The sequence below is a fragment of the Grus americana genome, chromosome 27, assembly GCF_028858705.1.
Source record: "Grus americana isolate bGruAme1 chromosome 27, bGruAme1.mat, whole genome shotgun sequence".
Taxonomy (NCBI): Eukaryota; Metazoa; Chordata; class Aves; order Gruiformes; family Gruidae; genus Grus; species Grus americana.
In genome coordinates this window covers 2,489,775-2,517,148 of record NC_072878.1, presented here as the reverse complement: position 1 = coordinate 2,517,148, position 27,374 = coordinate 2,489,775, and the positions used below count along the sequence as shown (strand labels likewise).

Sequence of the window (27,374 nt, the reverse complement as noted above, 5' to 3'; positions counted from 1 at the left end):
CAACAAATCATTTTGTGCAGCTCCTGGGCGCAGACTAACCAGGAGGTGCATGTGTGGCTTAGCCCAACTTTGGGCTATTAAAGATCAAGGCTCTCTTAAAAGAGTTGAAAGACTGTGAGAGGTCGGAGCTGGCTTCAGTCCTTGTGTTTCCTCCTGACAGTTGGGGATGCCTGGTGTCATGACAGTGAGTATTTAGAGACCAGAAACATAACAAAGAATATAACATAACCAAGTATATTCTTTATAAATATGTATGTGTGTATATATATATATATAATTTGCTATAACATGTCAAGTATACCAAAAAAAAAAAGTATTCTGACACTGAAGGAATAAGTGTCATCTTAAATTAGTACCTCAAATCAAAATTACAGGTGTGATTAAACAAAACTTGTTTCCATGCATCATGCGGTCAGAGCGTTCCTGGCAAAGAACCTGGTTTGCTGAGTGGGAGCAGATGCCAGTTTCTCAGGCCTGTAGCTCATCAGGTGGACTTTCCTGCAGAGGAGACAGCCAGGTGGGAGGTGAGAGCAGGAAAGAAGCTTGTCCCCATTGCCACCATGCAGAATGAGTGCAACCGGTGCAGCCACGTTGCCAAAGCAGTGAGCTGACGCGGCCCACCGAGGGCTTCCTTGGCAACTGAATTAGATGGGAAGGGAGGGGTCCAGCTGGAGGGTAAACACCAAAACACCATACAGAGGGGAGTTGCCAGACGGGAGTGGGGTGGGATAGCCTGGGCATGGGTTCCTGGAGCCACTGCTGATGCCTTTGGGTATCTGCAGTCTCTGCATGGAGCAGAGAAACATACCAAAAGCATTCAGTGTCCAAAGAAAGAAGATAAACTGTGCTGGCAAGAGCGTTCCCCCTCTTCCTTGACCATCACCAACAGGATGAGGAGTGCATCTGTGCAGCTTAGACTTGGATCCCCAGCACTTACATTTCAGTGTGAGGCTCCCAGGATACGCTGGGATCTCTTGTCCGTAGGAGCAACAGCACAAATGTCTGTGTCCACTGGGCCTCCCTCTCCTGCCTTTCCAGCCCAGGCAGAGGCAGAGGAGATGGTTCTCCCACACTGCATGTCCAACAGGACTGGAAGGAGTCATGCCTGCTTGCTCCCCTTGGCTAGCAAAGGAGCAAGGGAGGCCCCTGTGCACCTCTCGTGCTGGAGAGAGGAATCCTATCTGCGGGACATGCCGAATGCTCTGCTGCCTTCAGCTCCACACAAGCCCGGCCCCTCTGCCTCAGAAGGTCTGAGGCTTTCTAATTCTGTGTGAGCTGATGAAGATGCAGTCATCTGAAGGGAAGTGAGGCGAATGCCATTTCTGGGGACTTTCCTGTTCACCAAATTCAGAGATGCCCCTGGTTCAGTTGCCCTGCCTCAGTTTACGTCATGCTGTTGGGGTGTCAGCACTGCCTGGAGCTGTTGACAGTTTCCACCAGCTCAGAGCTTCCATCCCACCAGGGGGTCAATTACATTGTTTTTACTCCCTGCAGATCCTCAGGAGGGACACGTGGCAGCAGGAACCTTCAGAGTCTCCTTTCTGCTATAAACCCTGGGACGCTTCAGAGAGCTGGGAGCCTTCAGGTGCTGCTGGAGACTCACCATCAGAGCTGCTGGGAGGAGAGGGCAAGGGCAGAGTCAGGAATGAGCCCTGGTTTGGGGCTTGCAGTGAGGTCCAAGAAGTGAAGAAATGGTAGGGAAAAGGCAGAAGCTAAGACCTTGACCCTGGGCTTCATTGCCATGATCCATCAGAGCAGATGCCACCCCTTCATGACAAGTACTGCAGGTTTGTGTGGATGTGCTGAGGGGGAGTGAAGGCTGGGCCTTATTAGTCAATCTGCTGTGTCTTTGAACAGAAGAAATGAGAGTGTAGAGACCCGAGTCTCAGCCTTGCCCTTTCCTGCACGTCTTCCCACCCCAGCTCCCCACTTCTCCCAGACAGCCCCGAGCCCCTGGCACAGTGAGACCCCGGGGACAGCCCCTGGACACTCTCCCACCTGAGCTGGCTGGGGGGAGCATTTGGGCAAGCTGCATGGGGCCAGACTGCCTGTGCCCTTTACTTCATCATTCACTGGGCTATTTCGGTTGTCTCTGGGTTTGTTTTACTTTTTAGTTGTTGCTGGGTTTTGCTTGTTTTCTCACTCCCTCGGCATTAGAATCATGTAGGTTTTGTTCTGCAAGTCTCAGCTTCCTCAGTCCCGTGCGGTGGAGAGGGCTGGAGTGTCAGTTATTCTGAGTAGCTTTGGGCAAACTCTCAGGACATTTCCTGTGATTACCACCGCTGGAAGAAACGCATTCCAGCCTCAGAGGTGGGTGTGAGACACTTAGAGGGAACGGCTTGTGCAGAGAGGTGTGTTTCTCGGGCGTGAGCTTTCTCCAGTCATGTGCTGAGGCATGTCCCTGGCATTGGCCATGGCCCTGACCCTGATCCTCTCCCACCTCACCCCGTGGCACCCTGGGGATGACCTGCTCAGTGTCCTACTTTCTCAGGGAGCCCCACAGGCACAGCTGGCCACGCTGAGGTCCTGCTGCTGGGCTGGGATTTGCAGGGAGGCAGCCCCCAAGACCTCAGGAGCCACTGCTGATGAAGGACAAATGTGAAGCAAATAGTTCTGCCCAGCAGCTTTCAATCACAGAATCACAGAGCAGCTGGGCTTGGAAGCCACTTCAGGACATCATCCAGTCCACCTCCCCCCTTCCTAAAAGCAGGGGCAGCTAGAGCAAGTGGCTCAGGACCATGTCCCGTCTAGATTTTAATATTCACAAGGGTGGACCCTTCGTAACCTTTTTGGGCAACTGTTCCAGTGTTTGACCACCCTATCTTTCAATGGAATTTCCTGTATTTCAGTGTGTCCTTTCTTCAGGGCACCACTGAAAAATGTCTGGATTGGTCTCCTTAAACCTTCCCATTATTCTCCTCTGCACAACCTCTCCCATGTGGCTTGGTTGACTGCCAGTTACCCCTTCCCTATCTTTTTTTTTTTTTTTTTGATCACTTCCTTTTAACTTTTTATGCTGCATTTTGACCTACAGTGTGGTTTTTAGCATCTCTCTGGCAGTCCCACAGCACAGTCCATTGGTCATCTGAGCCAGTAACGCCTGATGTGCCCTTTCTCAATTGGAAGAAATTGGCCTGTTGGGTGGATGGGAAGGAGTGGGGCGGGAATCCCTTCCTTCTCATGTGAGTGCTTCAGAGAGCTGTGGCCACTCACCCTGCGATGTGCCCATCCCTTGCTTTGGAGGAAGGGTGGTGTCTGGCGTGACGTTTCACACAGTGGGCTTTTTTGGAGAGAGGGGTTCCTTTTCTCTGGCACACTTTCTCTTTCCTGAGAGCAGAAGGATGTCGATCCTCAACAACTATAACATGTTTTTCAGGGCATACCCAGCGGCATATGAACGTTGTTTGTTTCTCTGTGAGCAAATGCACTTCATGGATTTATTCTCTAGTGAGAAAGAACTTCCATTGAGCAGCTCACCTCCAGAGTCTGCAGTGGCTCTGTGGGATGAGTGTTCTTTACCCATCAGGAAGAACATTTATTTTATGCTTTCACTAGGCATGAAATACATAAAGCTAGCGTGAACAGAAAAATGTCCTACACAAAAAAATGTGGAAGGTAAACGCTGAAATGTGTTTCTTTCTCGTAGCCCCTCTTTGTGACAACTGAGAAAATAAAAGACAAACAACATTGCATGGCCGAAGGGGAAAGGGACAATGGGACAGCATCCATGGATTTTGTGCTGCTGGGAATACGTGATGTCCCCACGCTCCAGTACCTGCTCTTTCTCCTCTTGCTTATGATCTGCTCAGTCACCATGATTGGGAACATCCTCATTGTTGTGCTGGTGGTGGCAGACCGGCATCTGCACGCCCCCATGTACTTCTTCCTGGGCAATCTGTCCTCCTTGGAGACCTGCTACAGCTCCACCATCCTGCCTCGGTTGCTGGCCAGCTTCTTGTCTGGGGACAGCAGCATCTCTGCTCACGGCTGCATGGCTCAGTTCTACTTCTTTGCTTCCCTTGCAACTACTGAGTGTTACCTTCTGGCGGCCATGTCCTACGATCGGTACTTGGCCATATGCCAGCCTCTGCTCTACGCCAGCCTCATGACCTGGAAGGTCTCTTTACACCTGGCAGCTGCATCTTGGCTAGGGGGTTCACTGCTGCTGGTGGTAGTCACAGTGTTCTTATCCCAGTTGCAGTTCTGTGGCCCCAAGGCAATTGACCAGTTCTTCTGTGATTTTACCCCATTGCTGGAGCTCACCTGCAGTGACACCAGAGTGCTCAGGCTGGCAACACGTCTACTATGTGTTCTGGATCTAATATTTCCATTCCTGTTCATGCTGGCCTCCTACATGTGCATCATAGCTGCCATCCTGAGGATCCCGTCCAGCACAGGCAGACAGAAGGCCTTCTCTACCTGCTCCTCTCACCTCACTGTTGTCACTGTTTTCTATGGCACCCTCTTTGTTGTCTACATGCTGTCTAGAACAGGCCCGCTGAGGCAGCTCAACAAAGTGTTCTCCTTTTTCTACACCATCCTGACGCCCCTGGTCAATCCCCTCATCTACAGCCTGCGGAACAGCGAGGTCAAGGAGGCCATCAGGAAAGTGCTCAGGAGAGCCCTGGCCTGCACCCAGAGCTCATGCTCCCTTGGTGACGCAGGCAAAAGATGCTTCTAGCTCCTTTGGAAGCTCTGGATACCAGCTGGCTCTTCCAAAGCACATGCCACTGAGTCCTCTTGTGAAGTGGCAAAGGGAAGAAAGCAAAAGGTCCTTGGAGAGAAATATCATTGTTTAAAAAAAAATGTTGAAAATGTCATGGGTTTGCTTTTTCCTTGAAAATAAACACTTTGGTGGTCTTATGTGGGGAACTGTTGAAGTATCAGGATTGAATAAGAAGCCTTTGCTTATCCTGCTGCAAGGGGAGGTGGAGAGGCTGGAGTGAGGGGAGCAGTTCCTCTGTCTGAGGGCTGAAACAAGGTCATCGCCTGGATCTCCCCCCACACACACACCTTTCCCTCCCCTGTTCCTGGCAGAAGTGAGCATGTCCCTGCTCCAGCTTTTCCCTTCTGGCTCCAGCTCAAGCTTCTCTTCTGTCTTCACCCTACATCTTGGACAGAGACCGTGACAGCCATTCCCTTGCCCCAGTCTCTTCATCCTTGGAGGATCAGGCTTCCCACCTCAGCCCTCCTTCCCCACTAGAAAGCTTTGACCCATTGTACTGGGCTGGGGGGGAGCTCATTCTCTTCATGGCAGCCTGTAAGGTGCTGTGCTTTGGACTGGGGACCAAAACCGTGTTGATAACACACCAGATGTGTAGCTATTGCTGAGCAGTGTCTGCACAGCATCGAGACCGTCTCTGTTTCTCACATTGCCCTTAGAGTGAGCAGGTTGAGAGTGCACAAGAAATTGGGAGGGGACACAGCAAGGACAACTGATCCAAACTTACCAGATCTTCCATGTCATATAGCATCATGCTCAGCAACAAAAATGGAGGGGAGGGCTTTTTTCAGTGGATAGCCATTGCTTGGGGACTGGCTGGGCACCAGTGTACTTGTGGAAGCTGGGGAGTGATTGCTTTGGCATCACTTATTACTTTGGGGTTGGGGTTTTTGGGTGGGTTTTTCCTTCTTCCTTCTTCTTCTTTCCTATGTGAAATTCTGGGTGCTATAATTTAAGAAGGATGTGAAGGTCCTTGGATGTTTCCAAAGTAGGACAACACAGCTGGTGACAGGGCTGGATGCCATGTCCTCTGAGGAGCAGCTAAGGTCTCTGGGATTGTCTAGTTTGGAGAAAAGAAGGCTGAGGGGTGACCTGATTGCTCTCTACAGCTTCCTGAGGAGGGGACATGGAGAGGAAGGTGCCGATCCCTCTGATCCGGTGCCAGGATGCCTGGAATGGTTCGAAGCTGCATCAGAGGAGGTTTAGACTAGACATTAGGAAGCATTTCTTTAGAGAGAGGGTGGTCAAACACTGGAACAGGCTTCCTAGAAAGGTGGTTGATGCCCCAAGCCTGTCGGTGTTGAAGAGGCATTTGGACAATACCCTTCCTAATAGGCTTTCATTTTTGGTCAGCCCTGAAGTGGTCAGGCAGCTGGACTAGATGATCATTGTAGGTGCTTCCAAACTGAACTATCCCATCCTATCCCATCCTATCCCATCCTATCCTATCCCATCCTATCCTATCCTATCCTATCCTATCCTATCCCATCCCATCCCATCCCATCCCATCCTATCCATTTATGATGCCACCCTTACTGGCCTCTCCTTCAACCCTCATGCACAAGGGCTGACCCAGCTTGTCCCCTTCCCCATTGAGGAGCTCCATACATCCAAGTAGCCTCTTTACTTTGAAGAAACTTCACTCTGGATCCTCCCAGCCCGTGTCTCCTGAAAGCCTCTATCCATCTGTGGTGGTTGGACTGTGGCTACCCACCAGGTGCCCACCAAGCTGCTCTGCCACTCCCCCTCCTCAACAGGGCAGAGGGAGAAAACACACCAAAAAGCTTGTGGGTCAGGATGAGGACAGGGAGATCACTCACCAATTACCGTCACGGGCAAAACAGACTTAACTCAGGGAGATTAATTTAACTTATTGCCAATCAAATCAGAATGGGGTAATGAGAAATAAAATCAAATCTTTAGACACCTTCTCTGGAAACCTCCCTTATTCCCGGGCTCAAATTCACTCCCAATTTTCTCTGCCTTTTCCTCCGCAGCAGCACAGGGGTTAGGGAAATGGAGGTCACGGTCAGTTCATCACATGTTGCCTCTGTCACTCCTTCCTCCTCACACTCCTCTTCCCACAGGAGATAGTCCTTCATGAACTTCTCCAACATGGGTCCTTCCCACGGTGCGGGGTGCTCCAGGGGCTGCAGGGTGGATATCTGCTCCACTGTGGTCCTCCATGGGTGGCAGCGGGACAACCTGCATCATCGTGGTCTTCACCATGGGCTGCAAGGGAATCACTGCTCCGGCACCTCGAGCACCTCCTCCCCCTCCTTCTTCACTGACCTTGGTGTCTGCAGAGGTTTTTCTCTCATATAGTCTCACCCCTCTCTTCCAGCTGCTGTTGTGCAGCAGTTGTTTCCCCATCTTAACTATGTTACTGCAGAGGTGCTATCACCATCACTGTGGTGGGTCCATCTTAGAGCCAGCTGGAACTGGCTCTGTCTCACATGATGGGGCAGCTTCTGGCATCTTCTCACAGAAGCCACCCCTGCACACCACCCTCCCCACTACCCATCCCTTGCCACGTAAACCCAATACAAATCCCTCAACATCCTTTATATGATGTACCCTCGACCAATCTAGGATGTCTTAGATCTCAGTGTATGACTGCTGCTTGACGTGTTCAGTGTGGTTTGAACATTGAAAAATAGATATTGTGGGCCTGGCTTGCACTTCTGACCCTTTAATTTCTTTTTAAATCCTGGAGCTTCTGTGTGTGATCTCGCCTTTGAGGGAGGAAACACAGAAACATAGGCGGGCAGGACTGAAGTGGAGGATTCTGAGAGGAGACCAAAAAGCAAGGAGCAGGACGTCAGGACAGCGGGAGAGCAGGCTTTGACCTGCTGGGTGCCTCGCTTGGAAGAATCCCCTGGGATATGGCCCTGAAGAGAAAAAGGGTGCAGAGAGCTGTCTGATGGTTAAAAATCTCCTCTTCAATCTCCAGAACGGTCCACCTGGACATTCAGGAATTCAAGAAAGGGTGGCAGGAGGCTGGCATGGATAAGAACAGAGCTCCTGCCAGAAACCAAGCGTGAAGAGGAAGCAGAGAGAAGGTGGAAGGTGGCTGCCTTCCAGCCTCAATGGTTCTGTGGTTCTGTGCTGGAGGGAGCCATTTGCACATGTGTCTGTCTGTGCATGGGGGAGCTGGGGGGGACGAGGAGATCCTGGAGCCAACGCCCAGATAGCTGGAGGACCTAAGACTAGCTTCTGGAGACATCCTTACTGTTTGAGTGTCTATATAGGTATGTATTTTCCCGCAACATAGCCTACCATACAAACACCCAACCCTCATTTACCCTTTCTCCACTGTGGAGGGTTGACCCTGGCTGGACGCCAGGTGCCCACCAAAGCCACTCTGTCACTCCCCCTCCTCACCTGGACAGGGGAGAGAAAATATAACAAAAGGCTCATGGGTTGAGATACGAACAGGGAGAGATCATTAAACAATTATCTTCACAGTCAAAGCAGGCTCAACTTGGGAAAATTAATTGGATTTATGACCAATAAAAACAGAGACGAGTAAATGCTGGGTTTGTAATCTTGTGTGCTGTTTTGGAGATTGTGTTCATGATCATTCCTTCCTGGGTCTATAGAGCCCTGAAACTCCTCATGCTCTTATCTTGGGAAAGATTTGACCATCACGGTCAGCTATCTGCAATAGGCATTAATTAGCAGATGACCAAATGGAGATTCAGTCAAGGGAACCCTGAGAAACACACCCAGGATTACTCAGCATCAGAGCCACCTTGCCATTGCCTTTGCCTACCTGTCATCCCTGCCTCCACTTGCCTGCTCTAACCAGCCCCAGAGTTGCTTTGTCAGGGATGGCCCTCAGGGGGACCCATTAATGCTCCAAGAAACTGTGGAGTTTGCGTCTGACTGTGACTTCTGGAGAGGTTTCGTCAGCTTCCTCTCAGGGTCGGACCTTCATGGACTCATCCCCAAACCCACCAGAGGGGTCATTAACATGCCGCCTTGGGCTGGTCCTCTGCTTCTGCTCTCCTGGGATGGAGGGAGCTCATGGCAAGTGGGCTGTGCTGCAGAGAGACATCTCTGGCCAGGAGCAGCTCCTCTGCAGAGCACAGCAGGGCTGAGGGCACTGCCAGGGTATCTCAGGGAGATGAGCAAGGCAGATGAAGAGCTTAAAGGCGGTCAGCATTGGGAGGCTGACTGAGAGCTGAAAAGAGAAAGCTTTGCAGCCCTTGACACGGTAAGTCTCTGGGTTCAGGGCAATGGAGCTGTAGTTCCTGGAGACATCTCAAGCTGGCACAGCTCACAGCTCCTGGGATCTCTAAGGAGGGGGTGGGCTCTTTTAGGCAATTTTGAATAGCTGTGTAGCCACAGTTTTCAGCTGGAGGTGCCCAGGGCTGTACTTCAGAGGACGGTCTCTGCACACCAGGGGAATCTTCTGCCTTCCAGTGTCAACTCTCAGCCTGCCCGGGGAGCTCCCCAGGGCACTGCAGGGAGAAGCTGTGGGTGGAAGGAGCGACCCCCTGGAAGGGCAGGGCAGGGTCCTTCTGCTGGTCTGAGGGTGCTGTGCAGGTCAGGGCTGTTCACAGCTCCAGATCACCCCTGGGACATTTCCCAGGCCACTTTTCAAGAAGCACATCAGGGCAGGGGCTAACTGTCAGTAAAGGTGGTTCTCAGGGTTCATGCTTTGAATTCACTGCTGTGATGGTCGGAGGAAACAGTGATGGAGCTGTCAGGTTTGCACAGGAGACCAAGACTCCTCCAGCATTACAGTGAGTGATGAACAGGTTTCTCAAGGCACCTCATAAAGTCACTTCACCCTTTCCTCTGCCTACACAAAGCATTCACATCACCTTTGTGGTGTCTTCAGGGTTGATCTGATCTTCTCCTTAAGACCTGCCAACACAGAGGTGCCCCTGGGCAGTGCCCTGCTGCCAGGAGGGGTCTGCAGGGCAGAGCTGAGCACACAGAGGGTGGGATGGGCTCTGTGAGCAGGGACAGGGAGGAGAGGTGTGGGCAGAGCACCAGCTCCTGGCAGGGACAGCTCCAGGCAGCAGAGACATGGGCAGGGAGTGGGAGGAAACTGCAGCCAAGCCCTGGGCTAGGCTGCCTTCAGGCTGCTCTCTTGTGGCCCCTCACTCTAGATGTCTGCTGGGCGCTGTCTGCTGAGCAATGAGCTGACTCTGCCTTTAGGACATCCCATCTTCAGGACATCTGACTGTCTGCTTTGCCTGTGCTGCTGGGCTTGGGAGCTGCCCCAGAAGAGCACGGCTGTGCTGTAGGATCCCAGGGAGTGCTGAGCTTTCCCTTGGAGGTCAGTTCTCTCCTCTCAGAGGCCTTTGCTTCCCTCTGAGAGGGGCTCTGTCCTTCTCTCTCAATCACAACTCCTCCTCTGGGCTGGGAAAAAAGAACCGTTTGCAGATCTGCCCTTTGAACCAGGACTCCCCATGTCTCATCACAGTCTAGTTTTGGGGTTTTTTTAAAGGGGTAATTTGTGTGTGAGGTCATCTACAAGACAGCACAAGGAAAAGTGCAGGGCAGCTGGGTGACAGTCTAAAGGACACTGCAGCTCTTGTGACTCTGCACTAAGCTACAAAGAGCTGAACCCTTTTGCCTGTCCTGTCTCAAGACTCTTCCCTTTTTCCATGATAAAATAAGTATTTTCCCACTCAGAAAGAAAACTCTCCAGATGTGATGGTGGAAAATAATAAACCCAGAAAAATTCTTCTAAGGAAATGCCTAGCCTCTCTTCTGAAGCCCAGAGTCTTCTGAGTCATGAGAGCAGAGAGTGAAGTTTTCCATAAAAGGTGGATTACATCTGACATCGGTTGTGAACATTGGAGCTGTCACAAACCAGCTCCATGTACCCACCGCAGCTGAGCACAGCTGACTCCTCAGCTCCTCACAACACACTCAGCCAGCAGAAACCAGAGAAAGGAAATGCATTTCAGTTGGGGGGTGTTTCTATGGAAAATGGAGTGGCTTTGCTCAGAGGAAGATGTCCTAATTTTCCCTGTCCTTTCATTTTTTTCAACCAGACCCCTTGCCAAGAACCAGCAAATGTCCAACAGCAGCTCCATCACTGAGTTCCTCCTCCTGGCATTCGCAGACACATGGGAGCTGCAGCTCTTGCACTTCTGGCTCTTCCTGGGCATCTACCTGGCTGCTCTCCTGGCCAATGGCCTCATCATCACTGCCATAGCCTGCCACCACCACCTCCACACCCCCATGTACTTCTTCCTCCTCAACCTCTCCCTCCTCGACGTGGGCTGCATCTCCACCACTGTTCCCAAAGCCATGGCCAATTCCCTCTGGGACACCAGGGCCATCTCCTACACAGGATGTGCTGCACAAGTCTTTCTGATTGTCTTCCTGCTTGGAGCTGAGTACACCCTTCTCACTGTCATGGCCTACGATCGCTACGTTGCCATCTGCCAACCCCTGCACTACGGGACCCTGCTGGGCAGCAGAGCTTGTGTCCACATGGCAGCAGCTGCCTGGGGCAGTGGGTTTCTCAATGCTGTGCTGCACACAGCCAATACATTTTCTATACCACTCTGCCAGGGTAATGCCCTGGACCAGTTCTTCTGTGAAATCCCCCAGATCCTCAAGCTCTCCTGCTCAGACACCTACCTCAGGGAAGTTGGGCTTCTTATATTAAGCTGTTTTTTAGCACTTGGGTGTTTTGTTTTCATTGTGCTGTCCTATGTGGAGATCTTCAGGGCCGTGCTGAGGATCCCCTCTGAGCAGGGACGGCACAAAGCCTTTTCCACGTGCCTCCCTCACCTGGCCGTGGTCTCCCTTTTTATCAGCACTGCCATATTTGCTCACCTGAAGCCCCCCTCCATCTCCTCCCCATCCCTGGACCTGGTGGTGGCAGTTCTGTACTCGGTGGTTCCTCCATCAGTGAACCCCCTCATCTACAGCATGAGGAACCAGGAAATCATAGATGCCCTGTGGAAACTATTTGAATGCAATCTACTTCAGATCAAGAAGACCCCCATTATCCCACCAGGGCTCCCTCTGTATTTCAGGAAAAGCCAGGAGTAGCTTTTCTTCATATGGGTCTGTATTTTTTTTGTGTGCTTCTTTACTTCTTAGATTTTTTGTTTATTTTATACCTGTGATATTAGTATTCTTTGCCTGTTACCTCTTTTTACTTGACCCAAACACCTCATGTACATATGGGTCCAGGTTGCCTGTTTAGATAAACTCCATGGAGAAAGCAGTGGGAAGTTAATTCTCTCAGCTCCCATCTGTGCACATCTCCTCTGGAGCTGGGGGAGCAGCCCCAGCATGCAGGAGGGTTCAGGAGCCAAATGCCCAGCTGCCCCATGGAGTAGCAGCCTGGGTTGCCCTTGGGGCTGCCCCTCGCTGCCTCAGCGGGCACTCCCTCTCTGCTGCCTTCACGTCGGGGCTGCTGCTGCCCTGGAGCCATGGCCAAGGCCAGCAGCAGGACGCGGCCTGGACAGGGCTGCTCTCTCCTCCCTTCCACACTGTCCGGCTGTGTCCTGGCATTGCTGTTACCCCCAAGGTCTCGTGTAACTTGTGACAGTCCTGCTGTCTCTACAGTGGCATCCCTGTGCCTGAAGGCAGGAGCAGGCCATGTGGAGCAGCGTGCCAGAGCTGGCCTCTCTGCTAACACCACCATAACCAGAAGGGCTCCTCAGGGCACGGCCAGAAGGCTGGACACCCCTTCCAAAGCTGCTGTCAGGAATACACCCAAGAAGCTGCTCCCTCCAAAGGACTTTTGCTCTTTGGGGTTCTTGATGGATTCAGGGGGACAAGCTCAGAGTCCCAGGGGGATCTGTTAGGGAGCAAGTGCTGGATGAAGACCTTGCTTCTTGGTTGCACATGTCCATTCAGACAGCAACTGGTCTTTGGCTTATCTACCTGGTGCTGTCCAACTTGTGGTGGGGCTGATGGCAGATGTCATCCTGGAGAAGAATGGAGATCTGCCAGGAGAAGTGAGGGGATCTCCAGGAATAGTGTGTAAGTCGGAGGTGGCAGAGAGTGACACCTCATAAAATGAGTGACAATCCAAGGAGGAGTGTCCCAGAGGAGAAGGCAAACCTGAGGAGACCATGTGCTAATGAGGGCTCTGCAATGCCAGGAGAGGCTGTGAGGAGCAAGAAGGCAAAGGGACATAAGTCTAGACAGTGGTTCATCACACCATCATGGAAACCCTGTGGGCTGGACCTAGTGCAGCCCTCCCCTGCCCTTTGTGCCACTGGAGACACACCATGGTCCTGCCAAGCACTGTCCTTGTCTTCTGAGCCATCAGGGAAGATGGAAAGGGGTTCAGCAGCTGTGATCCCCTCTGGCTGGCTCTGCTTTCCACCCTGACCAGCATGGCCAGTGCAGGGTCACCCCATGGCCCCGGGGCACCACAGCCCCCTCGCTCTGCAGAGCAGCCCTACCAGCTTGGGGCCCTGCAGGGAGCATGGGGAGGGAACCAGGAACGGCCGGCCAGGCCAGCACAGACACGCTCACCTGGGGAAAGGCTCTCTGCAGAGCAGGGATGACTCTGGAGGAGATCAAAGGAGCATTTCTGTGCCTGAAAGGAGGAATCAATGAGAAAGAGAAACCTCTTTCTGCAGGCACCCACTCGCAGCAGGCTGCTGTGTCCCCTGGCTGGGACTCTTGGTGGCATGGAGAGAGCGAGAAGGTGCCCCAGGGCATTCATCACCCCCCAGCCTCTCCCATCAGCCATTTCCAGCCCTGGTCACTCCCCCAGTTCTTGGTGGTTGGGCTCTGTGGCCATCTCCTTCCTGCTGTTGGTCTTGGTGCCTGTGTTGGGGAAACAGCCAGCCCTGCCCCAGCCTCCTGCCTTGCCCAGACCTTGGCAGAGCCCCGAGCAGGGCTGCCTGGGAACCCGTGCATGGGACATAGCTGGGGCTTGGCTGGGGCTGGGCACTGCTTGGCTGCAGAAGAAGGAGGGCTGCTGAGGATGGACACTGAGGTCTGGCATGGGCACTTGTGGTGGAGGATGTGTCCCTGCCCCAGACACACCCTGTCCTGTGCAGTGTCCGATGATGGGGGCCCTGGGGGCATGTGTGGGGCAGTGGGGCTGCACAGGGGCAGGGATGGGTCACGGATGGGAGCCACAACACAACGATGAGGAGGTGGAATCCGGGACAGGCTATGAAGGAGGAATTTAGAAAGATGACCTGAGCGTGCGGGCATGTGTTTAGGAAAGCCAGAGCTCGGCTGGAGCTGATGGGGGCTGCAGGCACCATCAAGAGCAAAATGAAGAGCTTCAGCCACTGTGTTTGAAGTAAAAGGCTGAACAAGGAAAGTGCTGCTGAATGGTGAGGGGGGTCGTAACAGCAGACACAGGCGGGGCTGAGTGACTCAACGCCTTCCTTGCCTTAGACTGTGCTCAAAAGTTCTGCCAGGCCTCTGCTCAGTGAAAGGGCTGAAGGAGGAGGAGAGCAGGTATTGAGAGGAACCTCATGAAACCCGCCAAGGACAAGTGCCAGGTTCTGCCCCTGCAGGGGACTCACGCTGGCAATGGCACAGGCTGGGGGCTGCCTGGCTGGGGAGCAGCTCTGTGGGAAAGGTCTTGGTGGGCAGGGAGCTGGACAGGAGGCAGCCGTGTGCCCTGGCAGCAAGGGAGGACAGCAGTGCCCTGGGCTGTAGGACTAGCAGCATGGCCAGGAGATGGAGGGTAGGGACTCCCCCTCTCTATGTGGAAAGTTTCTAGTCCACATTCAGAACACTGTGTCCACTTTTGGGAACCCCAAGAATGGAAAGGTGTTGACCATCTGGAGTGGGTTTAGTGAAGGGCCTTGAGATGGTCAGGGGGCTGGATCAGTGTCTCTGTGAGGAAAGGCTGATGAAGCTGGGCTCCTTCAGCCTGGAGAAGGGATGGCTGAAAGACACCTCACAGCAAGGGGGATCTCACCTTTTTCACCATGAGGCTAGCCAAGCATTGGAACAAGCATTGATCACCGTGAGAGATTGTAAAGTCCTTTGTCCTTGCAGGTTTTCAAGACCCAGGTAGACAAAGACCTGTGGAACCAGGTCTGACCATTTACCTGACCTGTCTTGGATTAGAGAGTTTTTCTATAGACTTCTCAGCATCTACTCTGAAACTCAATGATCTTATCATCCTCAAATCTCTTGTCCAATATCTTATCAGCAGATGAGAGAACAGATGTTTATGGTGGTTTTTGTGACCAGCAAAGACGAGTACAATGAACATCTCCTCCAGCCTGGTAACTGCAAGGGTAGGCTGGGAAGCACTGCCTGGGATAGCTCTGCATTACACCTAATGTTAATTGCATCCTCCTTTAACCACCTCAGTGGCCATGGTCTGGACCCTGAAGGTCCTATGTGGAGGTTTTGTGAATCAGGGAAGCTGAATACCACCCGTGACTATTAGATGCATTCCTGGTGTTTGTGAACAGCAAGGAGTTTCTCTTTCTGGTGCATTCCCAGGTGACATGGACTCCACCTGGGATTTGTCTCCCCGTCTTTTAGACAACCACTGTCTGGGTGTCTTTCCACCCTTGCTTGTGCAGGCTCCTCTTACAGCTGATAGCTAGTCTTGACCCTCCTGCAGTCTCCTTTATCCTCGCAGCACTTGTCAATCACTTGGCTCCTTCATTGTCTTGGCCTCCAGGAACCCGACCAGCCCCCACACAGCCTGGGCATCAGCTCACTCCTGGCATCTTCTTTCCAGGTGAACCCCGTCCACATTGAATTCCCAGGTCTGGTTCTGAGCCTGCTTTGGCCCAAGGCAACCTCCTGAAAGTCTGGGTAAAACCCAGCAAGGTTCAACTCCCTCTGCAGCACTCCAGTGCTGTCCCAGAAGGCTCTGCACAGTTCTACACACCCACCCACCCACCCACCCACCCATCTTCAGACTGTACCTCAGTGCACACACTGCCAAGCCTTTTGCAGCATGCTATGAGAAACCTTCTGGCTGGTGATAATGTATCACACGCCACTTCTGGGAAGGTTGAGCTGCCCAAGCAAGCTTGCAGATGATCCCCATGGTGTCCAGGCCACAAGGGCAGCATGTGGGACTCACGGGAGGCCAAGGCAAGGAGCCACATGCTGCTTGGTGTCAGGTCTGCTCCGGAGGGGCTGGTGCTGAGCAGGGTGTCCCTGAGCCCTGCCTGCGCTCCGGCCTGCTGCAGCCAGTCAAGTGGCTGTAACAGAGGTGCCCTCACAGTCAGCACCCAGACGTGTCCCGTTCACCGGCCTCACCCCTCCCTTTCTTTGGACACCAACAGCTGATGTCTGACCAGGGCCGCACTCTGGTCCTCACAGACAAGGCAGAACGGTATGCGGATGTCAAGGCTGAGGGCAGGCATTGCTGCCACGAGCAAGCAAGAGCAGAAAGACACACAGCGTAGTGACAGCCTTGGAGGGAAGGAGAGCAGGTCTCAGCTTGTTCAAGACCTGCTTGGCAGGACCCTGGAGAGCCAAGATCCATGCAGCCCTCCATGAAGATGAAGAGGAAGTGTCTGGCTGACGAGTTCCAAGAGCAAGGAGGCAGTGCAGAGAGGGTGGCAGGGGAAACAGGCTGGCCATGAGGCAGATGGAGACATGACCTGTGTGTGCCAAGATGGAGCCAGAAAAGCCAACCTCAGCGGGGCTGGAACTAGTGCGGGATAAGGAGGGCAACGACAAGGGCTGTTGTACGTTCACTGGCAGCACAAGGAGTCAGCTGAGGAAAATGTGGTCTCAGGGCTCAGTGGAGCAGGGCATGTAGTGACAAAGACATGGGAGAGGCTGTGGAGTTCATTGCTTCCTTCACCGTGCCTTTTTCCAGTGAAATCTCATCCCAGGTCCCCCTCGTCCCCAAATGGATCCCTTGGGCCAGTTCTGACACACACAAGTCCATGGAAAAAGATGGGATACACCCACGGGTGCTGGGGAAGATGGACCGTGTCCTTGCAAGATATTGCTTGTCTGTCCTCGACATTTCAAGGGCCATCCGGGAAGGTGGCTGATGACTGCAGAGAGGCAGACATTGCACCCATCCTCCAGAAGGGCCAGAAGGAGGATTTGGAGAACTACAGCCCAGTCAGCCTCACCTCATTCCCTGGGAAGGTGACAGAGTAAATCCTCCTGGAAGCCAGTTCCAAGCCTGTGATGGACAAGGTTGGAAAAGCCTCCAAGGGCAAATGAAATCCCACTTGACCAGCCTGGCTGTGTTCTCCACTAAGAAGAACGGCCTTGTGCCCCAGGGGAATTTGTGGGCCCTCACTCTAGCAAGGCCTTTAACACAGTCCCCCATGTCTCCAGATGGCCAGACCACTGAGATCTGGAGTGGGTAAATGGATCCCAGGCAGGTGGAACCTTGACTGGACCATGCAGCCACCGAGCAGCCAGTTACTAGGGGCCTCCATCAGTGACCAACCGCTGGGGCAACACTCACTGATGTCTTTATGAATTCTTATTTTTAATGCTGCAGGCCTTATGATGAGGGAAATTTTAGAAGATTTTGACAAAAAAATGGCACATTGAAGAAGTAAAGAAAAAGATCTAAAGTGAAGAAATATGTTAATACACTTTTCAGCTTCTGAAATTCTTTGTGTTCTTGTCCTCCTGGTTTTGGTTCCTTTTGATTTATATTCCGATCTTTGGGGGGGATTTGGTGTCCTTTTCTTTTCTTAGAAGGAAAAGCCATTTCCAAAGCTGATCTGGGGTGCAGCTACAGGGACACAGCTGTCTTCAGTTACAGGGACCCTCTGCCCAGGCTCTGTCAGCAGCTCCTGAGGGGCTCTGGTCTCCTGCAGCTCCTGTGTGACAGCGGCCAGTCCCAGGCAAGCACTTCAGAGACACCGGGGCCTCTGCCAGGGGCACTCGATGTCCACGGTCAGACAACCGAGCTCTGCCTGGAAAGGGAAGGAACTGCTTGGAACTGTTAAAAAACCCACCTGAGTGCCTTTGCATTAACCGACTGAATACTTTAATCAAATGGTGATGTTTTCCCACCATGCAAAAATGGGAATTTCCAGGAGGTGTATCAATTGCAGGAGAAGAAATATTGCTCTTCCCCTGTACTTGCATTGCCAGCACCATGAAGATTATCCCGCGTGTTTCATCTCCCCAATCTTTCCAGCTGTCCTGATAAAATGTCCAGCTCTAAAGGCATATTTTCCACAGACTATCTGGCTCTCTGCCCTTCCCATTGCTCTCCACTTTTCCCCTCTCCCTACTCCTTGCTCAGCCAGATCCCTCCCCACCACCCAGGTGTTGCTTTGAGCTTCAGGGAGTTAGAAGCCTGTCCTGTCTTTCAGCAGTCCAATTATGTCTTCAGCCAACTCCTTCACTGGGGTTATAGCTATCCTGTCTGATCTCTCTCTCTCTCTCAAACATTTCTGGTGAGGCTGTTCCCTGTGGATGGTGAACCTCATTGGAGGCAGCTTGGACTTGGCATGAAGTTGAGGAGCGGGAGTTATTGTTTATGAAACTTCACCCTGCTTTCCTTCTGTGTGTTTGCCATGCAGAGCAACGCGGCTGTGCCTGTGTGCAGCCAGGTCCCTAAGGAAAGCAGGTGGGAGTTGGTGCAAAGGAGCTGTAACCTCCAGCTGCAGACTTGGGTGAGAAGTGTGATGTGAGGAGAAGTGATGCAAGTCCCAGGTGGCCCATGAGAGAGATGGCAGGGCTGGGGAAGTGATGAGGAAGGTTGTCCATGCAGTGCCTGTCCTCAATGAGGAGCTCTTCCTACCCACCCTGACTTCATTAGGAGACCCCCTTGCCCAATATGGACTGGAGAATGCTACTATAACTTCTTCTGTAAATTAAAAACAAAACAAACAAAAAAAACCCCAACAAAAAAATCCTCCAACCCCCCCAAAAAAACCCCTAACCAAGCCCAAACTGTTAAAAAACAAAAATACTCCTTTATTTAGGGCTCACTGAAATCTTTGAAATCTTTGACTTCACATACACCCTGGAGACCTCTCCAATTAGTTGTGTAAGTCTTGAAGACTTGCAGAAAATAACGAGAAGAGACATGTCTTGGTGCATTTTAATGAGCTCCCTGGTGTATTTGATGCTGAGACCAGGAACTAAGACACTGAGAGAAGTCTGAGGAAACCACTGAAGAAGTCACTGTCAGAAGCAACTCCTACAGTTTCAGGGAGTGTTAATGGGTCCCACTGGGATCCATCACTGACAAAGCCACCCTGGGGGCTTGTTAGAGCAGAAGACTAGAGGCAGTGATGACAGGTAGGCAAAGGCAATGTTAAGGTGGCTCTGAGGCTGAGTAACCCTTGATGTGTCACATCTGCTGCGCTCTGCAGAGGAGCTGCTCCTGGGCAGAGATGTCTCTCTGCAGCACAGCCCACTTGCCATGAGCTCCCTCTGTCCCAAGGGCCTGGAGCAGCTCAGCAGCAGAGGACCAACCCAAGGCAGCATTTTAATCACCCCTCTGGTGGGTTTGGGGATGAGTCCATGAACCTCAGGCATGGAGCAGCAGCTGAAGAGACCTGTCAAGAAGTCAAACTCAGACACAATCTCCAAAGTTTCTCAGAGTGTTAATGGGTCCCCCTGAGAACCATTACCAACAAAGCCTCCCCAGGGGCTCGTTAGAGCAGAGAACTGGAAGCAATAATGGCAGGAAGGCCAAGACAATGTAAAGGTGGCTCTGATGCTGAGGATATCTGGAATCTTTGCATCCAGCCAAACGGACAAGCCGTGACCCCCAGCCCCTGGCAAAGGGAGATCCTGTCATGGGAGATCCCTGCATGCTCAATGTCTCTGTGTTCCTCCCAGGCTACCCGTCCTTACTTCCACCCTCTGTATTCTTCCTTCTTGTGTTTGAGTTTGGCCAGGAGCTCCTTGTTCATCCACACAGCTCTCCTGGCATTTTTGCCTGACATCATATTTGATGGGATGCGCCTCTCTTGAGCTTGGAGGAGGTGATCCTGCAATATGAACCAGCTTTCTTGGGCCCCCCTTCCCTCCAGGGCCACATCCCATGGGACTCTTCCAAGCAGATCCTTGAAGAGATCAAAGTCTACTCTCCTTAAACCCGCAGCTCTGAGATTGTTTTTACCTTCCTGCCTGCCCTCAGGAACCTGAACTCCATCATCTCATGGTCACTACAGCCCCATCTCATGGTCACAAGGCTGCCTTTGACCTTCACATCCCCAACAAGCCCCTCATTGTTGATGAGGATGAGGTCAGGCAGAGCACCTCTCCTCATTGGCTCCTTTGCCATTTGAGTGAGGAATTTCTCATCCAGGCACTCCACAAACCTCCTGGCTTGCTTATGCCCTGCTGTGTTGTCCTTTGAGCAAATATCGAGGTGGTTGACATCTCTCGTGAGGACCAGGGCCTGCCAATGTGAGGCTGCTCCTATCTGCCTGTTGAGGGCCTCATATACTTCTTCCTCCTGGTCGAGTGGCCGATAGCAGACATCCACTGTAATGCCACCCTTTCCTGGTCTCACTTTAATCCTCACCCTTAAGCTCTCTCTTGGCTCCCTACCCATCCCCAGACAGCTCCATGTACTCCAGCTGTTCTCTCACATAAAAGGCATCTCCCCCTCCTTGTCATCCCATCCTCTCCTTCCTCAAGAGCCTGTATCCCTCCATTGCAACATCCAATCATGGGAGCCATCCTACCACATTTCCATGATCCCAACAAGATCATTGCCCTGCAACTGCACACCGATCTCTAAATCCTCATGTTTATGCCCCATGCTGCATGCGTTAGAGTACAGACACTTTAGAGAGGAACCCCAGCATGTTGAGTTCTTGGAGAGGGTGTGAGAGATTTCTCCATCATGGTGCTTTGTAGGCATTTGCTTGCTTACATGCAAGCACTGAACTTGAGCCCGATTTTGTTGATTTTGTGATCCCTTCCCATCACATCACCCCATGCCCTTGCTCATTGATCCTGTCACTCCCTTAGAGGACTGCTGGTTACTCTCTCCCTCCCCCATCATTCTTAGTTCAAAGGCCTCCTTATGAGGTCAGCCAGCCTGCTGGCAGAAATAGCTTTGCCCTGCTTAGTGAGGTGGATCCCATCTCTGCCAGGACGATGCTGGTCTGCAAACAGGGTCCCATGGTCGTTGAACCCAAAACCCTACCCCAGTTCTGCAGTTAATTATTAACTTGTCCTAGTAGTGCCTTTCTCCTCACCAGCGAGATTGAGGAGAACACCACCTGGGCCCCCATGCCCTTCAGTGCCACCCCCAGAGCTTTGTAGTCACTTCTGGTACTGTCCAGGTTGCCCCTGGTAGTGTCATTTGGGCCCACATGGGTTAAGAGCAGGAGGCAGTAGTCAGAGACCCAGATGAGCTTTGGACGTCCCACCACAACATCCTGGATCCTTGTCCCCAGCAAGCAGCAAACCTCTCTAGATGGTTGGTTGGGCCAACAGATGAGTGCCTCTGTCCCCCGCACCAGGTAGTCACCCATTATGATGAAACCCCCCCCATGGCACTACATCTGGTTGAGGCTTGGATATCTCCATTGTGGAGGTACCACAGCCTTTCGGAGTGCCTGTTCCTGGTGCCTCATGGACCTTATAGTGCAGCTTCTTTTCTCTTAAGTCTAGTCAGAATTTCCCACATCCCAACTTTTTCCCATGGCTTCTCATCCTTCCACTGTGCCCACATGGGAAGAGTCTGACTCATTCTCCTCTGCACCATCCCATAAGACAGCTGTAGACAGTGACAGTATTGATATCTGTCAAGTAGAATTTTCCACTTGACAGGGTGAGGAATGTGTTTGGGTTAATGCTTAGACACTGTCTAATTCAGGGTTAAATACACTGCGTTGCTTTGCTAATGACTGGACCCTTGAAGAAGAGGAGCTGAAAGACTGATAAAAGGGAAACATCCTGCCTCAGAAGACCCAGAGACCTGGGTGATTGCTATAAAAGCCTGAAGTCAACAAAAATGCAGTAACTGGGGGAAAGGGGACCACCGACCTAATTAAAGGACTACGCAAGTTACCCTCTACACACCCCTTCAAGGAGTGTGAGTGCTAATTCAAATATGCTTAACCAATAGCAGATGATGTGGTAATTACTAACCAATTAGCATAAATTTAAGTGTTTTTTTCTAATCCTGCAACAAGATAACTATGTTGTAGTTTCTGTGTGCAGTGTGCTAGCTTTGTGGCATTACCACCCTGCAACCATCTCTGTGCAGACATGAAATAAATAAAATACCTCTGCTCTGTGTGTGTATTGGTGTACTGCACATGGGGTAAACGATCCCACTTTTGGGAAAACACCAGGACATCCCATGTCTCTAAAGAGCCTTTTGACAAGGTGGGCACATCTGTGCTGGCCTGGCCAGCCATTCCTACACCCCCTGCCCATGCTCTCCACAGCCCTTGAGCTGGTGGAGCTGCTCTGCAGAGCAAGTGGGCTGTGGGGCCTGGGGTCACAGGGGCACTCTGCAAGGGACGTGCTGGTCAGGCTGGGAGGCAGACCCAGCTCAGGGACATCACTGCCACTGACTGCCTCCCACAGAGGCTCTTATGTGGCCATGGAGGCTGCTCAGAGGTGACCTGCCTTATTGCCAATGCCATGAGATGTGTTTGGGTGCTGCACTGCATCCAGTCTATGGCAGTCCACTGATGGGAAAACGAACCACTCACCAGGCTCCTTTCCCTGTGCCTGCTGTGTCCCCTGGCCTTGCAGAACCCTCACTTGGTGGTTCACACCCACATTTAGCACTTGATCTCTGGGGCACGCCACCTTGCACAGGCTCGTGCTCAGTGGGCTCCATTCCCTGCTGACCTCCTGGCACGTGCTGTCCCTGCAGATCCCCTGGGCTCTCCTGGCAGCTCCTCATTCCTTCCAGAAAAACACTCCTCTGCCATCAGCCCTACCACAGGCTGTCGAGCCCCAGGCAGCTTAGTTGGAGTCCATTCAGCATCTGTGTGGGTGCTGTCCACCCACAAGGAACACCTGAGCCATTCCTCAGTCCCTGGAAGAGCACACTGGGACCCTCATCTCATCCCTCTGCGCCCATGGAGAAACAAGCAAAGCAACAGTTTTCTCCAGAGTCTCTTCCTTGGGCATGTTCTTGAGAGCAAGACTGGAAAAAGACGTAAGCCTTTGGGCAGTGCCCTGAGGAGATTGCCTTTCCTGGTGGAAATGCTGTTACAGAGGCCAGCTCTGTCAGAGATCTGCTGTGCAGGGACTCTGTACACAGGAACGGCCTCTGCAGCTCCAGAGAAGGTCTTGGGGGAAAAATCTCAGTCAGAAATGTCACTGCAGGGTCTTTTTTAATGTCGAAATCCACAGAGGATGTGGAAATTCATTTACACTGTCTTTGAGTCAAACAAAACAGGTCTATAATGAATTAGAATTGGTATGAATATAAAAATTCTTTTAAACAACATTATCACAAGTGAAAAAAAAAGAAAATAAAATCAATAATAAGAACAATGAGAAAACATATAAAAGACAGGCTAGGCCTGTAATTAGTTATGTTACAAGTGATATGGAGAGGATGGGCAGTGTATTACTTCTAAAAAACCATCCAGTCATCATATTCCACACTGCATCCTTGAGCTCCTGGTTCCTCATGCTGTAGATGATGGGGTTCACTGCTGGAGGCACCACCGAGTACAGAACGGCCACCAACAGGTCCAGGGATGGGGAGGAGATGGAGGGGGGCTTCATGTGAGCAAACATGGCAGTGCTGATAAAAAGGGAGACCACAGCCAGGTGAGGGAGGCACGTGGAAAAGGCTTTGTGCCGTCCCTGCTCAGAGGGGATCCTCAGCACGGCCCTGAAGAGCTGCACATAGGACAGCACAATGAAAACAAAACACCCAAAACCTAAAAAACAGCTTAATATAAGAAGCCCAACTTCCCTGACGTAGGCATCTGAGCAGGAGAGCTTGAGGATCTGGGGGATTTCACAGAAGAACTGGTCTAGGGCATTGCCCTGGCAGAGTGGTATAGAAAATGTATTGGCCGTGTGCAGCACAGCATCGAGAAACCCACTGCCCCAGGCAGCTGCTGCCATGTGGACACAAGCTCTGCTGCCCAGGAGGGTCCCGTAGTGCAGGGGCTGGCAGATGGCAATGTAGCGGTCATAGGCCATGACAGTGAGAAGGAAATATTCTGCTGAGATCAGAAAGAAAAAGAAGAAGACCTGAGAAGCACATCCTGTGTAGGAGATGGCCCTGGTGTCCCAGAGGGAATTGGCCATGGCTTTGGGCACTGTGGTGGAGATGGTGCCCAGGTCGAGGAGGGAGAGGTTGAGGAGGAAGAAGTACATGGGGGTGTGGAGGTGGTGGTGGCAGGCTATGGCAGTGATGATGAGGCCATTGGCCAGGAGAGCAGCCAGGTAGATGCCCAGGAAGAGCCAGAAGTGCAAGAGCTGCAGCTCCCGTGTGTCTGCGAATGCCAGGAGGAGGAACTCAGTGATGGAGCTTCTGTTCCTGGTCATTTGCTGGTTCTTCACTTAGGGGCATTCCCCTAAGGAGGAAAAGACAGGGGAAAATTACAACAGACTTCTCTGAGCAAAGCCACTCCATTTTTCACAGAGATCCCACCCCATGTCCCCCAATTCCAAGGCATTTCCTCTCTTTGCTTTGTGCTGGCTGAGTGTGCTGTGAGGAGCAGGACCTCTGCCCCTGTGCTGCCAAGGAGTCAGCTCTGCCCTGCTCCAGTGAGTACATGGGAGCTGGTTCTTGACACCCCCGATGGTCACCAGGGCTGTCAGATGCAATTCACCCTTGATGGAAATGTTCAATATCTGCACTCATCACTCCAGAGAGTGTGGGCTGCAGAAGAGCGGCTGAGCATGTCTTTATGGTGATTTTTCTCTGTGTTTTTCTACCATCACATCCGGTTTAGTACGATTTTTAAGGAAGAAATACTCCTTTTTATGACTGAAAGTGTGGAGTCTTCAGACAAGACAGGCGAAAGGGCTCAACTCTCTGTGTCTCATTGCAGAGTCAGGAGAGCTGCATTGCCCATCAGTCTTGTTCCCACATGCCCTGTGCTTAACTTCTGGTACCTCAAGGATGACTGTGCATTAAATTACTTTAAAAAAAAAAAAAAACCAACGGGACTGATGAAATCAGGAGGGTGCTTTTTCAAAGGGCAGATCTGCAAACTCTTCTTTTTGCAGCACAGAGGTGAAGCTGTGATGGAGAGGGAAGGACATGGCCTCTCTCAGAAAGAAGCAAAGGCCTCTGAGAGGAGAGAACTGACCTCCAAGGGAAAGCTCAGCACTCCCTGGGATCCTACAGCACAGCCGTGCTCTTCTGGGGCAGCTCCCAAGCCCAGCAGCACAGGCAAAGCAGACAGTCCGATGTCCTGAAGATGGGATGTCCTAAAGGCAGAGTCAGCTCATTGCTCAGCAGACAACGCCCAGCAGACATCTAGAGTGAGGGACCACAAGAGAGCAGCCTGAAGGCAGCCTAGCCCAGGGCTTGGCTGCAGTTTCCTCCCACTCCCTGCCCATGTCTCTGCTGCCTGGAGCTGTCCCTGCCAGGAGCTGGTGCTCTGCCCACACCTCTCCTCCCTGTCCCTGCTCACAGAGCCCATCCCACCCTCTGTGTGCTCAGCTCTGCCCTACAGACCCCTCCTGGCACCAGGGCACTGCCCAAGGGGATCTCCATGCTCCTTGAGAAGTGCCATGGCAAATGTCCCAGGGGTGATCTCAAGCTGTAATCAGCCCTCACAAACAAAGCACCCTCTGAAGAGCAGAAGGACCCTGCCCTGCCCTTCCAGGGGGTCGCTCCTTCCACCCACAGCTTCTCCCTGCAGTGCCCTGGGCAGCTCCCCGGGCAGGCTGAGGGCTGACCCTGGCAGGCGGCAAAGTCCCTGCCCTGGCACACAGCCCCTGGGCTGCAGGGACCCTGCTCTGAAGGACACAACTGGGCACCCCTGCCTGCACACCTGCATTCACAGCCACTCAAACTTGCCTCTGCACACGGAGTCCACCTGGCAGATCCCAGCAGCTGTGGGCTCTGCCAGCTTGAGGAGATGCCTCCAGGAACCGCATTGGCATTGCCCTGCACCCAGAGACTTACCGTGTCAAGGGCTCTGAAGATTTCTCCTTGCGTGAGCTCTCAGCAAGCCTCCCATTTCCAACTGCCTTTAAGCTCTCTCTGCCTCGCTGTTCTCCCCTCGGTGCCTGCAGGCAGAGCCCTCAGCCCTGCTGTGCTCTGCAGAGGAGCTGCTCCTGGCCAGAGATGTCTCTCTGCAGCACAGCCCACTTGCCATGAGCTCCCTCCATCCCAGGAGCCTGGAGCAGCTCAGCAGCAGAGGACCAGCCCAAGGCGGCATGTTAATGACCCCTCTGGTGGGTTTGGGGATGAGTCCATGAAGCTCAGACCCTGAGAGGAAGCTGATGAAACCTCTCCAGAAGTCACAGTCCGATGCAAACTCCACAGCTTCTTGGAGCATTAATGGGTCCCCCTGAGGGCCATCCCTGACAAAGCAACTCTGGGGCTGGTTGGAGCAGGCAAGTGGAGGCAGGGATGACAGGTAGGCAAAGGCAATGGCAAGGTGGCTCTGATGCTGAGTAATCCTGGGTGTGTTTCATCAAGCCAAAGGGCCAAGCTGTGACCCCCAGCCCCTGGGAGGGGAGACCCGGTGCCTCACACGTGTCTCAGGGCTCTTCCTGGGCCAGTGTGATGTGGGGATGTGCAATGCCTAGAGCAGGACTACCACACGCTCTTTCTCAGGCTCACAGGTTGTGACAAGGGGGCGATGAAGTCCTGGTGCTCTAATGAGAAGAGGTCTCCTCACAGGCATCACCTGCAGAGAGAACAGCCACAGCCCAGCAGACCAAGACCTTGGCTGTGTTGGGGGCTTTCAGCCTTGCCACTGCCCCCAGATGTCTCCACCACAGGATGTCCTATGGTGTCCCACACCTGCACCTCTTTCCCTGCAGGCTCTGGACACCCAGCCTGCTTACCAACTTGGGTCTCACCTGAGTGTGTTCCTACCCTTACTGATATCTCTCCATCCTCACAGACTGTTCATTGAAAGGCAAAGCTCTGGCTGATCCAGACTCTTGCTGGGTGGCCTCTTGTACCACAGAACTGCACTTGCAGGGACATTTCTTTCTCCTTGTGTCCCATCTCAACCTCCCAAGATGCACTTGGTGGCATCTTGTCTTTCTCATGATGTTTCCCAGTTTTGAGAAAAGCTCCACCATCTCTGAAACCACCTTTCAAGCAGTCTCAGGCTACTCCTAGACTGCCCTGAGCCTCTCCACCACTGGGCAAAGGGGCCAAAGAAGCCCAGGTCTCTCAGCCCCTCCACACAGCCCATCTGCTTAAGGCCCCAAACTCCACCTGGCCACATCTTCTCTGGCCACTCTCCAGCTCCTCCCAGCTCCAGCAAAAGAGGGAGCCGAGAACTGGGACAAAGCCATGTGTGGGGGTCCCCGCCAGTGCGGTGTCAAGGGCCAGAAGAACTGCCCTGCTCTGGGTGACCATGCTCATCCTAACGCAGCCCCGTATGCAACTGGCCTTCTTCACAGTGAGCAGAAACCACTGGCTCGGATGGTGTCCCTCGCAGTTGCCAGGCCCTTCTCCTCAGAGTCCCTCCTCAGCACAGCAGGTCCCAGCTGGCCCTGATGTACACATTGGTTCTTCTCCCTGAGGCCAGACTGGCCAATTCTCCTTGTCAACGTCACGAGGTTTCTTTTGGCCAAATCCCCGAGTTTCTCCAGGTCCCTCTGGACTGAAGCTCCACTTGGTCAGCGGTTA

The 27,374-nt window shown here is 52.5% G+C and overlaps 3 protein-coding genes across 3 annotated transcripts; 2 read left to right on the top strand and 1 right to left on the bottom strand.

The window, feature by feature from the left end:
* The first annotated feature begins 3,691 nt into the window (after positions 1–3,691).
* On the top strand, positions 3,692–4,681 carry LOC129196917 (olfactory receptor 11A1-like). The gene has a single exon (XM_054804885.1). It carries the CDS (start codon positions 3,692–3,694, stop codon positions 4,679–4,681), a length of 990 nt encoding a protein of 329 aa, XP_054660860.1.
* Positions 4,682–11,137: 6,456 nt separating this feature from the next.
* On the top strand, positions 11,138–11,752 carry LOC129196916 (olfactory receptor 14J1-like; the record flags this gene model as incomplete). Its single annotated transcript, XM_054804884.1, has 1 exon — positions 11,138–11,752. A coding segment is annotated over one exon (615 nt), but the record flags the coding sequence as incomplete, so codon positions are not given.
* A 7,942-nt stretch (positions 11,753–19,694) lies between these two features.
* Positions 19,695–23,887, bottom strand: LOC129196915 (olfactory receptor 14A16-like; the record flags this gene model as incomplete). The annotated part of the gene is made up of 2 exons (XM_054804883.1): positions 19,695–20,063; positions 23,246–23,887. Coding segments are annotated over 2 exons (1,011 nt in total), but the record flags the coding sequence as incomplete, so codon positions are not given.
* Positions 23,888–27,374: the final 3,487 nt, after the last annotated feature.

What these genes read in the sequence shown, in the direction of transcription:
- LOC129196917 (XM_054804885.1), top strand. Translation starts at nt 3,692, where the DNA reads ATGGCCGAAGGGGAAAGGGACAATGGGACAGCATCCATGGATTTTGTG.